This window comes from Struthio camelus, chromosome 12 (genome assembly GCF_040807025.1).
Source record: "Struthio camelus isolate bStrCam1 chromosome 12, bStrCam1.hap1, whole genome shotgun sequence".
Classification (NCBI taxonomy): domain Eukaryota; kingdom Metazoa; phylum Chordata; class Aves; order Struthioniformes; family Struthionidae; genus Struthio; species Struthio camelus.
Window position 1 is genome coordinate 22,371,337 of NC_090953.1, and position 17,633 is coordinate 22,388,969.

At 42.2% G+C, this 17,633-nt stretch overlaps 1 protein-coding gene across 4 annotated transcripts in view; it reads left to right on the plus strand.

The window, feature by feature from the left end:
• PSTPIP1 (proline-serine-threonine phosphatase interacting protein 1) overlaps window positions 1–5,280 on the plus strand; it is a 60,931-nt gene extending 55,651 nt beyond the window's left edge. For 3 of the 4 annotated variants that reach the window (XM_009681554.2, XM_068958309.1, XM_068958308.1), the window contains 2 exons: window positions 296–396; window positions 2,997–5,280. In XM_009681554.2, coding sequence (XP_009679849.2) covers window positions 296–396; window positions 2,997–3,128 — 233 coding nt within the window. In that variant the 3' untranslated portion in view covers window positions 3,129–5,280. The remainder of the gene's footprint in view (window positions 1–295; window positions 397–2,996) is intronic. The other variant, XM_009681553.2, reaches the window with a different exon arrangement.
• Window positions 5,281–17,633: the final 12,353 nt, after the last annotated feature.

Here is a 17,633-nt window from a genome sequence, read left to right on the forward strand (position 1 = left end):
TAATCATTGTATTTCCTTTTTCAGTCCATTGGGATTGTGTTTTATCTGGGTAGATGTTTTCCCCAACCTGGATAAGACTAGTTTCTGGCCTCCCACAAAGTTCAATGGGAGTATTACCATCTAATCAACAGGACACAGTTTTTGTGCAAAAACTTTACCTACGGTTCACAGCAGCTTTTCTAGACATGTTCATCTCTGCACACAGAGACCCTTGTGTTTGTGAACTCTTGCATACGATTCCATGCATTGATAAGCAAGTGAACTCTTCGTTTCTCCTTTTTTTCCCCCCTCTCAGCAGATAAAACAGATGGGGTCTATGCATCCATTTTTGTAAATGAACAAGCAGGAATCACATCATCACAGGACTACAGAGTACTTTATGACTACACAGCCCAGGTAACCAAAGGCTTAAAAATGAATATTTCATACAGTGCCAAGTTTAAAATAGATTATGTCAATTTAAACATCTTAAAAGTGGTAATTCTGCGAAGGAGGTGTTATCCTTACTTTACAGACAGGGATACTTAGAGAATTATTGGCCAAGGTCATATGCGGAAGCCAGGAATCCCAACTGTAAGTTCTTGGCACAAATCACTAGACCATGCTGCCTCAGGATGAAACAATAACATTTTTTGCAAGCAATTACACATTAGCATCATACACCCTTGCCTAAATCAGTGATGGGCTGTTGCAAGCTCCTTCTAGAGACATGGTGGGGACGTTTCTCAAACACATGGAAAACTTTATTTATTAGGTGAGGATAGCTAACTATGCAGTTTTACAGGCACAAGTGTATGGAATGTCCCACTGAAACTATTACGTAAGTTACTTAAGATCCTGCTCCTGTGCTAGTATATGCTTATGCAAGCCCCATACCCTGAAGAGACATACCAGTGACAACATATCCACACAGAATATAATGGATGTAGGATTAGGGTGAAAATGTTTCACTAGTACTTTAAGAGAACAAGCAACGAAGAGCACCGCAGTCAGGTGAAATCGTAGGAGTTTGCTGGAAACTCAATGAGACAGTGAGACTAGTTGTGCTAAAAACAAGCACAAGATCTTTGCTAATAGAGCGGTCAAGATCTGGTCTCACCACTCCTCTGAAGGACAGCACTTTCAGACGCTGTCATGGAAGAACTAAACAGCAGCATGAAGAGCATGGCAGCATCTATTCCTGTGCCTTCCAGCTTTCCCTCTAAGCATATTCTGACCTTATATTTTTTGTGAAATGTTCTCATAGGGAAAGCGGCTACAGATCCTTCATATAAGATCTGCTGCAGCTTTAGAGCAGAAGTAAGAACATGCGACAGATGCCTATCTAAGAACACTTCTCCATTTGATCTCACTTATCATGTGGGAATATCCTCTCCCAGATTAACACCCTGGCTTTAACTGAGGTCTCCTCCAGGCTGGAGTGGACTGAATCCCCATAGATGACTCTCTACATAAATCATTATGTTTCCCTGCACTTGGCTGTTGCAAGTTGCAGAATCACAGCCTTAGCCTCAGCTGAGTCACAGTTTGTGCATGTCCTAGCACTGGTAGCATAAATATTTTTCACCTAAACGACCTCCTGAAACCTTAACTTTTTTTTTTTTTTTAAATGAGCCTGAAACAACATGAAGTCTGGCATTCTGATGCTACTCCAGCTCCTGTGTGATGGATACACCTTGAGCTCATATTACTTTTACCTCTGTTTAACAGATATGTAAGGGGGGAGGAAATAATGAGAGAGAGAGAGAGAAATTCACAGGCTTTCAGAGTACCAGGTCTAGATCTTCAGTTATTTCAGATAGTCAAAAGGGTAGTCAAACTGTACAAATTGCATTCTCCACATGGAAATACCCAGTGCCCTGCCAATTGCTCCCTGTGAGGGCCAGTCCTGGGAAAAGGCTCACTGACTAGGCCATGACGAATTTGACTTCCTCCATGGACTAGCCATAAACGGTCAATACTGATAAAATGCTGGTGCGTGACAAAATCAGGTAGCCAGATAAATTATGAACGCAGAATGCGTGCTGAAAGGAGAACATTCTCTTAAAAGGTGTCAGAGCACTGCTGAACTTAAGTGTACTTTCTTTTGCTTTGTTTTAAACCCTCTTTAATAATTATTTGCTTGAAAGTCCATTCAAGCACAGCTGAAGGTACCTCAGTGTTTGTGGTCGTTTTCTTAAGGGGAACGCTGGATCCCTTTGTCAAGGAAGCAGATCCCTAGTTCAGGAGATGACTTTCAAATATGACACGCTTAAGACTTTTCCCTGCTGAGAAAGAAGCCTGTTACTACTTTTAGTCCCTAAATATATTGAGGCTTCTCTCTTTTTGAGTCCATTCTTACCCACTCAGCTACATCAGCTAAATCTAAATTTAATACATCAAGCCTGTTTTTGGAAGCCTATGTTATCCTGTTTTCTATTTTATTACAACGTGGGTAGCAAAATGGTTTCCTAATGAAAAATAGGAAAGCCCCACTGAATGGACAGATAGCCAGAACTGCTTGCAACTACTCCTTTTGGTTTAGGGATAAAAGTTAACCATTTCAGGAGTAGTTGCTGTATCTCCATGGGTCACCGCTGTTCTGTATTAAGAGACCCGAGAGATCTATTTAAGGCCTGGATTAGCGGAAGCACTGTTTTTTATCTCCCGTGGGAATTAAGCCTTGTACTATTTTAGTTAGCAACACCCGCAGGCTAAGGAAAGGTCATGGTTGGCTGGTTTAAGAAAGTCATATTTAACCCTTTCTGGCCATCCCTTATAATACATAAGTCAAGTCTAGGGCACATGGAGGCAGGGGAAATTTCTGAATGTTTTAAGGAAACAGCCAGCTGAATACGTGCATAATCCCTGACTGCCTGATGTTACAATGAGCTTCATTGTCAACCAGAAGAACATTGGGAGACTGCCGATGAAAAGCAGGGTAAAACACCCGATACGTGCTCAGGCCCTCCTGTGCTCTCAAGCTAACCAGATTTCTGTTCCTTCTCTCCTTTCAGAACATGGATGAACTGGACATCAGTGAAGGAGACATTGTAGTTGTCATTGAAGAAAGAGAGGATGGCTGGTGGACAGCAGAAAGGAATGGGCAGCGAGGCTACGTGCCAGGGTCCTATCTTAAAAAGCTCTGATGACAAGTAGTTGCAGTTCTCAAACTTTAAAAATGTTCTACTACCGAAAAAAAGAGCACACAAGGTCTGCTGCAGTTGACCAAGGGCAATCCATAATATTGTCCTCTACAATTATTAGTCAGGAAACAACCAACTGACCATGCTTTTCCTCTTTCCTCCTCTCCCCACCCCCACCTTTTGGCCTACATTGCCTGAGAAAACTTGCTTCACCTCAAAGAGGCTAGAACTTGTGTTTCTTATCAAGTTCCTCCCCACTCTCAGCACACTGCAGGGCCAACAATGTCTCAAAGCTTGACAAATCCAGGAGAACAATCCTGTCCAGAACTTTACTGCACTGAACGAAACAAAGAGCTAGATGTTTCTCCAGAATGGGGGACCAGCTCCAGCCAGCCTGCGACCCACTCATGGTCCCAGCAGCCACGTTCTCTGTTACGGATCCCCTCCTCTAACTGCATAGGCCATGCAAGTATCTCTGACAGGGGGTGGAATGCAGAGGGCACACATACTCCATAGGCAGATACCTTTGATGGTTGAGGGTCTTAGCTGTACAAAGCAAGGCAGAAGCTCTTTTAATTTCCCCTCTACAACACATGGGTATCCAGGGAGAAAGGTGGGGAATCCTCCACTCTTCTTTAATCAGTCAGTGATGTAATATGAAAAACAATGAATGCAGCTAGATGGAAGCACCTGCAGATCAGAGGCACACACTGGCAGGAAGAAAACCTACAGCCATGCCCACCACAGCAATCTGCTAGTACAATGAAACCCATGTCTTCTATGGCTCTGCTTTGCACTGGGTTCTAGGGCAGGAAAATAAGGACAGATGATGAGCCCAAGGCTGGCTTTTGCTAGCTGGATGGCTTGCCAGACACCTCACTGGCATTTTTCATATTTAAACAAAAGGAGCTAAGCAAAGCCTTCTAGCAGCGTTGCGCTGCCCTCATCACTCTCCTCTGAGCACGAGAGGACTGCCAATTACCTTCTCAGGCAATTCGCATACAAATGTCATCAGTTCAATCTTCTTCCAACTCACTTGTCCACCTGACTGATCATTTCCTTTTCCTCTTCTTCCCACAGGCTTTCCTGGCTCTTTAAATGCTATCTACTGCCTCTGCATCTTTGAGACTGCTGGCGTAGGATTGTCCTCGCTTCTTTCCAGTTACTCGTCCTGTGCTTGCTCTTCAACAAACTCTTCAGCGAACCTGCACAGGGCAGCTTCTCTGCACTTCACAGCCTTTCAGCTCTATTAGTTTTTCTAGTTTAGTATTTAGGAATGTTTCCAACTGCCACTGTACTTACCAATGGACCGTTAGACGCTTTCAGCCACTCCTCTGCTTTCAGTATTTAGAGGTGGTTAAAAAAATCAGTGAGGTGAAGAGATCTATTTCTGGGGACAGAATGACCTTGTTTGCCAAAGTTTTGGATTTTAAAACTGAATGAAGTCAAAGAAAATGAGTGAAAATTGTTACCCCAAAGGCCCAGACATAGAGGAACTGTTAGGTCAGTCACAGTGAGAAAGCCAAAGAGAAATCTAGAGAGAGGTCAAAGCCATAGTGGTCAATGGGACTGTTCCTTAAATGAGCTAGAGCGAGGGTCAGAGATGCTTGCAGTATCTTATTCTAACTCCCTGCTTCAAGAGCGGAATAAAAGTTGCTGTAGGTCCTTTCCCTTGATTTTCCTGCAGTCCTTTGCACAGGCACACTCGCTCTTCCCACACTTCCCCATGCTACTACACAGCACATCTGCGGCAGTGCCAAAGCACTCTTTGTACCTCCCATTAGTAAAGGGTCTGAGGACCTGCAGAAACCTGAATGGCATTTAAGGCACTATGTTACATTAACAGTAGTGTTCATGCAGGTTGAGGATGCCAATGACAGGTTTCTGTGGCCAGGTCTAAATTTCACAGTGACAGAAACATGGTCCACAACAGCCTTCAGTTAGGCCGCTGCACTGTAAATGGCCGTTGTCAGAGACACTGCAACATGGCTAGCTCATCATGTACAGCATGAGAGAAAACCTAAAGTATGAGAGATTTAATATATTTGCTTCTTTAATAGCAAGCCTTTCACAAACAGAATTGTAATAAACCAACAAATACATGTGTAGAGGTAAATATTTTGCAGACAATTTTGATTAAAGGGAACATAATATACTCCTGAGACGCATCTCCTTTAACTATGACACAGGGATTCTGCTAAGACTCTCACTTCTCCGAGGGCCATGAAGCCTCACACCAGCCACTGCAGGACCTGGTCCTGGTTACCCTGCGACCCGGTTAACAAACTGTCTTTGCCTACACGTACCATAAGGTCTGTATTAGTTGACAGACAACAACTGGAATGGTAACTGCTGTTTCTACCCCATCAAAGCATTTCATATTTTTGTTGTTAAAACTCAGGAAACTGCTTTCTTTCCTACATATCTTTTCTTCTGTCAAGTACATACTGTTTTAACCGGAAGAGACTATAGATACACTGTTAATAGCAATTGAGTCCCACATGCTAACATGCTCAGGAAATGAAAAAGCAGCAGCAGTGTTTTCTCATGATTAAATTCCCCTGCTTTACATTGAAGAGTTTGGCTGATAGGTAGTTACCAAACCGTATCTATGCAGTTTGCCCTATCAGCGTGGCAAGAACAGAGATATCAAGAGATACCCACACTCTCTGAGTGCACCCACACTTTAGGTGTCATCCACTCAGGCAGTAGGAAAAGCAGGAAGGTCAAATGTCAATCATTACCAAAATGTTACCCAGCTGGAGAGAACCTCAGACAACAAGATTGACGCATTCAAGAAATCATTTAATTTTCAGGTAACGTGGAAAACTGAAACAGACCTTTTCCAGTGGAAGTTATTCTTAAACCAGACTCCAACATTTTTGGTTGAAATTTTTTGACAAATACTTCTGATAAAACCTCTATTTTCATTTTGACCCCAATTCTTTTGGCAAGGAGGTACCAAGCAACACGTAGGGCCAAAACAACAGCTGCAGACAAAGCTGTGTGTTTGTCAATTTTCTTAGTTCATAGCATACATAGCAATAAACACAATACCTCTTTACTTACACTGCCAGCGCTCTGAATGGGTTCACACACATGAAGCTGTTCCCAGAGCATGAGGAACATGCTTTTGCCAGTTGCTCTGTAAGAGGGGAACCTAACTACGCATTTATAGCCTTTGGCTAATATGTATATACACAAAAATTAATTAAAGAAAAGTTTCAGCAAAGTTACTGGGCTGTTTTTAACTCAGCACTGCAGGGTAGACTTTAGTTTGCACAACAGACAGTTAGTATTTCATGCTGAAGGTTTTCAGATTTGTAACTGTTAATTCTAGAAACCTTGACAAAGCCATAAGAAACTACAGGAACCTTCTATCCATTAAAAAACATGGGCAAGAAAGACTGGAGGTACTTCCTTCACCGACCCCAACAGAATAGAAAGGTTCATGACCAAGGTTCATACCTGCTGCTCTTCTAGAGGGATTCGGGATTTGAAAAACGTTGTCACAAGACCGCTATGAAAAAGCATAGCGGTAGTCTGCTTGATTATTCCTTTAACTGGAGCAGGAATTCAGAAGTTGGAAGTAGGCAATCCAGCCCAGTAGTGCCCTTACACAAGACTCAAATACGCACGCTGTTCTCCTTTACCATGTTATTAGGAATAAAAACAGGAAAGTCTGTTTAAAAATAACATTTAACCAACAGCAAGGGTACGTAATTAGACAGGAAATATCTACAAGGGCAGCGTGAGGCCCATCTCTGCACAGAACAGACTTCAGCTGCTGTGGATAGCATTAAGACCCCACAAGCCAGACATAAAACTTGGTCAAAGCAGCATTGGACTAGAAAGCTAAGAATCCTGCAGACACAGCTCTAGAGCAGCCAACGCAGTCGGTTCTTAACCACACAGAAAGGACCTCCAAACAAGCTCACGGATCCCTCGTTACAGAGAGATAACTTCTAGCATTTTTTACAAGTCACTTAAAAAAGGAACAAATCAACCCATTCTACAGTAGATCAGCTGAGCAGTCAGCAACAGCAGGAGTACAGTGGTTGCTTGAGGTTGAGGAGTGCTCATCACCTCTTTGAGGTGGCTGCACTCCATGTACTCTGTGTTAGGAACAAACTTGGCATACTTCAGTCACCATATTAACAGAAGAGATACATGACACACAAACAGTAGCAACTTACCTTAAATTGCTGCTTGTCTTGATGGACAATTACATTTCTGTACCTCTCCAAGAGAGGCATTCCAGCTCTGAGCTCCCTTTCCAAAGGTAATTTTCCAGGTGAAGACTCCCAATCACAGCTGAGTCCTCACTGATTACTGAATGTGGTTTAAGTGGAAGCACATGGAGTCCAAGGGGAGATTCATTACAAACCAGGCATCAGGTACCACCTAATAGCAGCTTGTTTGAGTAGGGGTTGAGAAACATCCAACCTAAGCATAGGTAGGTAACCAATACAGTTGTTTCTCTGGTACTACGTAACCTCTTGACCGTATTAGTTTTGCCTCCCATGCAGGAGAGATGGTTTGTCCACTGGTGCAAACAGTGCTGCCCTAGCCATCAGTGCTGACTGGCTTAACTATGCAGGCTTAGAGAACCCAGGGTACTCTTCATCAATAGTATTTAAATGCAGTCTGCTGCTCTGAAAGATCACTGTTAACCTTCAGTCAGGACTGGCTTGAAAATCAGCCTCTGCAGCTCCATACCATCTTCTTCCCCCTTAGTTTTGTTGTTCTCCAGCTTGCACAGCTGGGGCAATCAAAGCAAGGGCAATTAGGGGCCACACAGCTACTAGCACTTCACCTGTCCTCAGACACACAAACTATGTTCCTAGCTAACGAGCGAAGAGAACGGGAAAGCACCCTTAGCTTTGCCTTCGCCCCTTAGATTCATGCCTGCTTGCAACCATGGAGTTAACGGACTGAGCGGCCAAATCCTTTTGGAGGTAAAGCAGAGTTGGCTGTTACAAAAGAAAACCAGACACAGCATCAGGATCAGTTACTACCATCCATTAGCAACATTCACCATTCTCCTAAATTAGTATCAGTACTGACAGATGCTGTCACCTACACACCATAGGTGTTTTTATATTGCAGCTGTGGTGGGATGGCCCAAGCCCAGTGTAGCTGAGGCTAAAAGAGAGAGAATTGCTGTGATATTGCTTCCCATCCCCTTCAGCTATCAGGAAGGATCCTGCAGAACAGTACTTGGAAGTGTTTTCTGAGGAAGGAAATAGAGAGATACTAGGCTACACTGAGCTTCTGGAAAGTAAATGCTTGCTAGGGGGTCTACGGGAGCTGATGGGTTGGTTTTTGTAGGGGAAAGGATACTTGTGTGGGGTAGCTAGATATTGACAGAGGAATAGGAATTAGTGTCTTGTCTATGATTGGGTTATTAATAAAATGCCAATGCCCCAACCGCTGAGAAAAAGCTGAATAACGGAGAGGGAAAAGAGCTTTTAGTCCATGTTTATAGCTATTTGTTTACAATTATCTAATTCCAGTGGCTAGCTCATATCTTAGATGCAAGAAGTTCAGGGCCACAGTTAGCTCCAGATTTGTGCACTCTTGGATCATGCACAGTGCAAATTTGATCTGTTTCTGGAATGGCTAGATGACCATATTTCTATCAAATTAGCTAATGCACACAGTACAGTGCATATCCCAGCTTTCTACCAGCTGTTGAAGGGCAGATGATACCTGATCTGGCACAAAGCCTCTCGGTGCAAAGTTGAGAGCAAATTTGCAGCCTATCACCGCTGTGTGTCATACGGCTGCAGCATTTCTGTCTGGCACAAGGGCCCTAAAGCCAGATTTACTGTGTCACTGTACTCTGACCTAAACCATAGACTAAATCTTGCTTCCAGATATAAAACTCCAATAGCTGAGACCTTCCCAGCTACCCTTAACATGTTTGAAATTTCTAAGAGGAAAGGAAAAAAAACAAAACCCAAAACCTTGAGCAAATAGAACTGGGCTTAGAAAGTAACTATCAGTTTATAGCCAGGGGTTTCCACATATCCTCTTGAAGCTAAAGAGAGTGCAAAGAAATTTGGGGGGCAGGGAGGAAGGAAGCAGCAGATATTCTAAGAGGTTCTTTGAAATAAAAAAGAATTTTACTTATCGGATCAGAAAAAGGCAGTGCTGTACAGATTTGAAAACATACCACAGCACACAATTCCAGCTTCGCTGCCCACACAATAATTCAACTAAACCACCAAACCAAAGGCAGACACATGGAGAAGCAACCATCACGTTAATCTGTGCAATACTGAATGAATTGTAACTGCACCAGTAGCGTTTTAGCTTAATCAAACTTCCTTTGATTTAGCAGCAGCAGACACATTTTGGCATTTACTACAGCCCTTACCCCAGGGGATACGGGCAAACGGTACAGTTAAAGAAATTCTAGGCTAAACCTGAATGAAATTTCCTGAGTGTGGGATTAGACTTGGATTGTTTTAAGACTCTAGGCTAAACCATTTATTAAAAAGTGACTTGCTCTATGATTTTGGAGAAGTCATCGTATCTCAGTTTCGCCATCTGTCATGAGGCATTTGTAAAGCACTTTGACATCACCTGCTAAAAATCCTTCTGGCATGCTAAGCATTTTTGTGACCATTCAATCCCAGACTCAGTCTAAACAAGCTAGCATTAGGTGATGGTCAGATCAATATTTGCAATGGAAAATCTTACACAAAAGGACAAATTATGTTGTGTACACAGTGCCCTTGCTTGTTTTGCAGTAGGACTGGATGGCTCTTGGGAAGAGGGGGGGGTGCAGACATAGATAATATTCACACTTGATGTAGGGAGCGCGTGGGGGAGTCTTGTACATTCCCTTCCGCTTTGCAAGGGCACAAATGCTCAACAGCTGCATCTAAGAAAGAATTGTTCTGAAATTTTAAGCTGAAAACAGTCCGTGTAGGAACTTCTTGGGAAAGTGGTGAACTTTAACCTTCCCAGGATAAGAACGTTAACATAAACGTGAATGGAAAAGCTTTCAATGCACTGACAGACATGAGAAATGCTTTGTCTTTAGAGAAGGGCTGCAGAGCCCTTCTTGTGTCTGAACCCGTCATGAGGAAGGGAGACATGAGCGACAGTGACTTTGTTCTGCTAAGTGGCAGCTAAAGGTTTTACTATGGTCACTGCTCAATTCAGCAGACATGGGGGGATTCAAAATCAAAGAGAAGCCCTTATTCTAGGGGTAGAAGGGATCTTGAGAAATGCATCCTCCCTGCTCTGTTGGGCCATGCGCTAGCTTTTTTAACCAGAGCACATATCAGCATAGGCCCTAAATTTAACTTGCATTTGCTCAGTCTCTGTCCAACACAGTTCCTTAATGCTGACACCTTTGTTTCCCACCCAGGCCCCAGGTATACAGACGCTGCCAGGTTAAAATGGTTTTCATGCTTTTAGAATGGACATTGTATCCAAAGTGCAAGAGCACATTAGACTACTACGTTATTAGCAACAAGTATTCTTTGCAAGGATGGGGCATTACCGACATCCTGAAAGTACCTTCTGGAAACAGCACTGCCTAATTCTTCTACAGGATGTACTGGGACATAAGATCTAGCCTATTGCCTGTGTGGTATTTAGTAATGGCCTGGCACAAAACTACATAAAGGAGTATGTTGCACTTACTGAGAGCATATGAACACTATCCCTGTTCAATTGATTTGCTGGCAACCTTGTTCAATGGCAAGTATGATTTAATTTCATACCTTTTTACTTCCTTAGTCCAGATGGGAGAAAAATTTCAGAACTGTGTTTAAAAGCAGTTTCTAGACTGGCTCCTTTCCTATGCTGCTCTGAAAAACAGACTTTTTACATGCAAAGCCCATCCTAGATGCTCCCAAACACCTCAAACTTAAAGCAAGTTTGCCTAAGCACTTGATGCACATGGAGAAAAGGAGTCCCAGTTCTTCATTCACAGCCTGATACCAGCAAAGGTCAGACACTACAGTTATCTTGGAAAAAGCTCATTACTGCCTTAAATGGGCCATGAGCCCACTCGGTGAAAGCAGCTGCTGCCCTTTGAAGCACCATGCATCCAAGACGAAAGTAAAGCTCTCCAGCCTCTGGAACAACCTCAACAGCACCAGCTCTGTGGCCCCACACTGTTGTGGCTTAGTTACCAGCAATAACCCATTTTTGCAGGCTTCCCTCTAACAGAGAGGAAAGAGTTCTCAACTCAAAGCTTTGAGGTGAAGCACTTCATTCAGGATGAGCTAGTATGAACCGGTATGAACAGCTGACAGCAAAAAGTAAAAGTGTAGTTTTTAGTGCTTTACAATGGACTATTAAGAGCTTTGCAGAAGTGCTTCTTGGCTTGCTCTAGCAGGACCAGCTAGAGTGCTAAGTGAATCCCAGTTAGATTGCCAGGCTTGAGCTCTGATAATCTTTCATTCACATGGTTAAAAGTTAATGTCCAGGTCTGGTCTCAAAGACCTGTCCACTTTCAGGTGGTGGGCAAGTCCAACTTGATGTCTATCTGCTATGTAAATACACCTAAATAGAGCTGAACTGCTATTCTGGAGCCCAGGCATGGAGGAAACAACAGACTGCTGTCAGGCACAGATCCAGCAGAGGCTGACCACAGCAGGAGATGAGTCAAGGGTATATGTTTGGACTAAGCGTGTAGCATGAGGGAAAAAATGGCTTCCTGGGCAACGCGCTCTAGGTGACACTGCTTGAGCAGGGGAGTTGGCCTAGAGGTCTCTTCCAACCTCAACCATTCTGTGATTCTGTGAAAAACCTGTATTGTGAAGGAAACAGCAGTAGAGCAGAAGTAAAGGAATGGGGAGGCAAACTCCACATCTCATGTTTACCTCTATGACCCACCCTGCTGTCAGGGCGCTGTAAAATCTGACTGGAGTGTAACACACACAGCCGAGAAGAAGCTGCACAGCTGTGCTCCTCCAGCACTTTCTCTTCCTTGCAGTCATAAGCAACCCAGGATTTAGCCTTATTTTTAAGCAGTAATCCCAGTGGTAGGCTGCACACAAGGAAACATGACTGGTCTCAGGACTACCTCAGTATTTTTGCAGATATTCCTTTCACTGAGAAGTAGGAAAGAAGGGCAAAATTTACACCTACAGCCATGTAGGGTACAGGTCTTTCCAGGGCTATGCCTACATAAGCAAATTTTGGCACTATCCCATCAAAACCAACATTTACTAGAAATCCAGCTACATAGCTCTATTATCTGTGATTGTGATTTTGCTCTCCTCAACAGTCCCACTAATGAGCAGCATTAAACTGAGCTGGACAAACAGCCAACCCATTAAAGACATCCCTACCATGGAAAGGAAAGCTCAGTGCTAAAGTAGCCTAGTAACATAAGTAACGATATATAAGACAGTAGGAAACAGGATAAGACTGCCAACATCTTATCACCCAGCAGCTGTGCACTGCCCTTAGCAACCAGCAAATACTGTTTCCACTTTATAGGTCACTGCACCAAGTTCAGGCAGTTTCTCAGACAGGGCAAGTTTTGCTTTGTACTATTGCCATTTAGATGTAGCGTAGATGCCAGTTCACACTCCTACTTCTTAGCCACATCCTAGGCATACATCAAATTTTAAAAGATGCTGCCCCCAAAAGATCTTTCCACCTACTCAATGCAGTTTCACAGGAGGGAAATCAGCTATGAGAAGGTGGAGAGATTAGCACAGAGAAGATCAGTAAGATGGGTTTTAAAAAGAGAGTTGGAAGAAAGAAGGGGCTTATTGTATGTGGGTTTATTTTTACATAGAAGGAAAAATGTTCTGGGGGGGGGGGGGGGGGGGGACAGACACAGGACACCTAAGAGATTAGGAGAAAAAAGTTTAAAGGCCCAGGTGGCAGCCTAAGCACTGCATTCATCCAAGCAAGCACATATAGTACAGATTATAGTGCACAAGATCCATAAATCTACTTAAGTTAGAGACTTCTATTGCATTTCCCTCTTAAAACAACTTTAATCCCACAGGTATTTAAAAGCTTTAGGTCAGGTCTGGCTCACTGCTGCAGGAAAGCTACATGCTGGTGCAGTCCAAGCAGCATACACATGTTTATTCACTCTGAATTATTTCTTGTGCAGTCTGCACTGGGACCTAGTTGCTTCTTCAGCAAAAGGCACAAGAGACAGGTGGTTTGGATAAGCAGTCATTTCAGCTGTGGAGGTAGAGTGAAATAAACATACTGCTAGCTGTTGAACCTGGAATTTGAAGTCCTGTCAAACAACAGGCATAAGAAATCCACCTTACCCCCTTAAACAAAAAACACAAACCTTTCTCACTCCCCAAATCCCCCAGAGTTGCTGGTATTAACAACTTTGCTGACTGTAGCTGCTGAAGTAGTAGCTGCTGAAAAGGAGTGGCTAGATTTCATAGAGAGCATTATCAGAACGTGAAAGTGTAGTAGAACATGAAAGCGTTATCAATGAACTACAGTGCAATTAGTCCAACAGAGCGTCTGTGAAGCCTGTCAGTAGAGGAGAGCAGTACCAGAAGTCATTTATCAGCTATTTCCTTTGATGCAATACCTTACTGTAAGAGTGCTGAATTTTGGTAGACTGCACTACAGAAGAAGAGTCATATCAGATAAAGGAAGCAGACAGGAGCATCCTACACATTGTGTATTTAGAACAGTTAAGTGCACAGAAGAAACATATGGAGAGGGCAGTCAACATAATTATATCTAAAAACTTAGAATTTAAACATTTTACATGTCAAAAAGTAGCAGGACTCCCTTGTTCCTAACTACAAGATAGAAAGGAAATTCAAAAAAGTAGTGAAAATCTCAAATAAAGCAGTCAAAGAAAAAAGCTGAATTAACTTAAGTCATTCCCTTTTTCCTAAAGGGCACTTGGCTTTCCCCTCAATCATCTTGGCAAATACTAGTCCATTAGAAAAGCCAGATTATGGAGACTCTGGTAGTCCTGTATAATGCAATCCAGTGCTTAATTACTCTTTCCATAAAGAGAGAGAAAATAAATCTTTCCTGATGTGCCATCCTGATATTTCTTGCTGTAGTTTAACCTCATGATTTCTTGTCCTTTCAACATGGAGAGGAAGATATGCTTCAAATGCATGAACAAGAGGAAGGTAAGAAACTATGATCTCTCCTTAGCATTTCCTTTGCTAGAGCACTAAATCTTAAGAACACTTGAGACGTGGCTGCTGTGCCCAGAAGAAAACAAAAGATTCATCGGTGATGCCTAAATTGATAGAGAAATCAAGAAAGAAAATCTGGTTTTAAATGTTAATGAGAACATGCTCAAAGCTCAACTTTGAGAGCGTAAACTAACTAGGAAACGTGGGAAAAGGGTGAGTGAGTGAGTGGTGAAGATAAGTGATCATAGCACAGAGCAGAGGTGCTGGGCAATTCAAATTAAGATGTGGCTCAGGGTAAGTCTACACTGTAGACCACAGCACAGAAATAATGGACAAGTCAAACTAGCTGTTACTGGAAGCAGTGGACCTGTGTACCACTAGTGTTAAGCACAGGCTACTTTATGGAACTTGGCTCAATAGTATTAAGTAGTCCACACTAAACTTTGTGTTCCTGTGGCTCAATTGCCTCCAATACTCGAGTTTATCTTAAACTAGCAAAGTTTCCCCCACTAGCATTACACCACAGATTACAGTCCTACACTAACATCAGCAGCAGCTAGAAAAGCAGCTAGGGGATGAAAAGGTAAAGGAACGGAGAACTCTCCCACCTTGTTGACATTTAAGTTTTTTTGCATGTGCGAAGATTTTTTCCCCCCTTTGTTTGTGGTGACAATGAATTATTGCCTTGAATGTTTACAGGAGCCTGACATTTCATTATAATACCCTCCTCTCAGAGGAAGGAACCAAAAAAAAAAAAAAACCCACCAAACCACAAACACACACAGAGAAAACTTGCTTATCATTAGATTATTACTTGACAGGCAGGCCTATGCTATTCAGATGTTTCCACTGCTCTATCCAATACTAATACAATTACTTGCTCAACTGCAAATATAGGCTGTAAACCTGCCCTAAGCCTCCCTCCCCCAAACACACACCACGATGAGAACCGACTGACGCAGGTGAAGAAACCCGGATGCAAACTTTGATTAGACAGTTCAGCAATGAGTGAAGCAAGAAGGCATACAGTTTCACCAGCCTGCTAAAAGAGAAAGCTTGCAACAGCACCATCTTTTTTCACCCACAGGACAGAAGTCTGGTTCTCTGCTGTCATTTTTCTTAGCACATGGATAATTTGTTAAGAGCAGAATTTTATTAAGAATAGCAGACAGCCTAGATCCAACAAGCATGGGAATTCAGCCAGAAGACTGGTAAATCAAGAAGCTCCTCTTTGATGAAGAGCAGGCTGTTAGAAAAGCATACAGTTTAGATCAAGGGGAAATCAAAGGTCTTTAGGTAAAAGCAAGAAATATTCCCTCACATTGGCAACAAGAAACTTGGAATAGCACAATACATTAATACTATTGCTTTAATATATTCACAACATAATAAGTTAGCTTTTTAAACAGAAACACAACTATAGTGCTATTTACTACAGGTAGAGTTAAATGCTAAATATACTATGATTTTTATTGAAAAAAGGCAGAGAGAACACCACTTCCATAAATGCATGCAACAAACTACACCTCAGATGGGTTTTATGAGGCTACCATACACAGTAACAGCACTCCCCTTGACAAGCAGGACAAGCTGTTTTGCCTTCATTGTTTAAAATTTAACAGGACATAAAAATACAAACTACAGCTAGATAAGCCCTCTGCCCTCTCCCTTTGATATCATTTCTACAGGACTGAAAATTAAGTTCTCCAGTGCTATGCTGCAGGTCAGAGGTTCTGAATTTCAGAAGCCTGCCAAATGAGACTGTATTGCTAAAGTACTAAGGAAGACAGATTCATACCCAGTCCAGACTTTCAATACTACAGTAATATTTGATATTAACTGAGCTAAACTATACTGAATTAGTCGCAAATAATTAAGCTCTCTGTCTTATACTGGTCTTCAGCATTCAGGAAGTCTGCATAGCTGGTGCTGACCAACTGACAGCTGAAGGTAGTAGTGGTACAAATTAATAGCACTGAGATCCCTATACGGGAATTTGGGTATGCCTCCTTATTTGAGGATGAGTCCTGCAGTTTGTACTAGTTAGCACACAGCAACCCCAGCACCTTTGTGACGCAGTACCAGAGACTGTATACAGTAAAACCAGTTGGCTCATACTACAGTAGTATTCATATCTAACTACTAAGGAGAAACCACTTGATCATGGCTTGAATCAGTTACACAAAATGCAATGGATTAGATTCTTGCAAGTGTTTTTTTTTTTTAAATGTCTATCCATACATCCAAGGAATCATGCAAGAAGGTCTCTGGTTCCTAGTGTATTAAACATAGAAATACCATATCTAGGTAAGAGTCCATCCTTAACCATTTAGCACCAAACTCAAAGACAGATTTATGCCTTTTTCATACCCTTACCTCAGCAGCTTCAACATGTACCAAAGATGCTACTACATGACAGGCATGACAGACTTCAACTTTAGTACAACAGTTGGAAGCTGGGTTTTGTTTAGATGGTGTTTTATGCAAACAAAGCCGTACTGTCTATTGATTAGGTTTAAAAGATTTCCATGTTCTGACATTAATTTTCTGCATTTTCTAGATAAATTAAGCAGCAGCTTCTCTGACCCACCAGCAATTATTTGGTGCTATACACTGCCAGTTACATCTACTCCAGCAAGAGTTAGAAGTGTGGGTACTGTAACAGAAAGTTTTTCATAATTTCAAAAAAGGTATGTTCCTGCCTTGTAGCTAATGAGAGCTGACTATTTTTCCTAAGCAGCCTTATCTTTATTTTGTGGGATACAGGCATCTGTTTTAAATCTGCCTCTGTTCTGATTCTTAGATGCTAGGGTCCTCTCTTTCTGTTTAGGATGGGATCTTACTAAGCATGTCTACAATATGCAATACAACGTGGTGCAGATCTTAAATTTATCTGCTCTTCGCAGATTCTGTTAGCAGGCTTGCTACCATATTGATGAAGTTTAATGCCACAGAGTCTCATGAGTCACTTGCAATATTAAGAATGAAAATCTAAACCCCAGGGGCAGATCATCTGAAACATCTTTATAAATTAACAGAATTCCCAAAGTGTACTTTTACATCACTGTACCTCTGCAAATAAATTCCTCAAAAGATGTATTAGTCTTAACAGCAGATTGTACACGTGAAGAATTGTATTTTCCCAAGCGAGGTTTCTTTGGATATTTGAGAATATTATGTAGCTGTCAACTTGGCTGAACACGTCTACTTTGCGTGATAAGGCACAAAGGCAACCGTGACAAATTCTAAACGCTCTTGACTTCTTCAAATAACCAGGCAGCTCAAGCCAAGAAAAGCAGAGCAGTGATAACATCTGAATAACATCCTATACATTAACACATAATTGACATATGGCAGTTATAGTATGGCTATACATTCTTTACCCACTTTT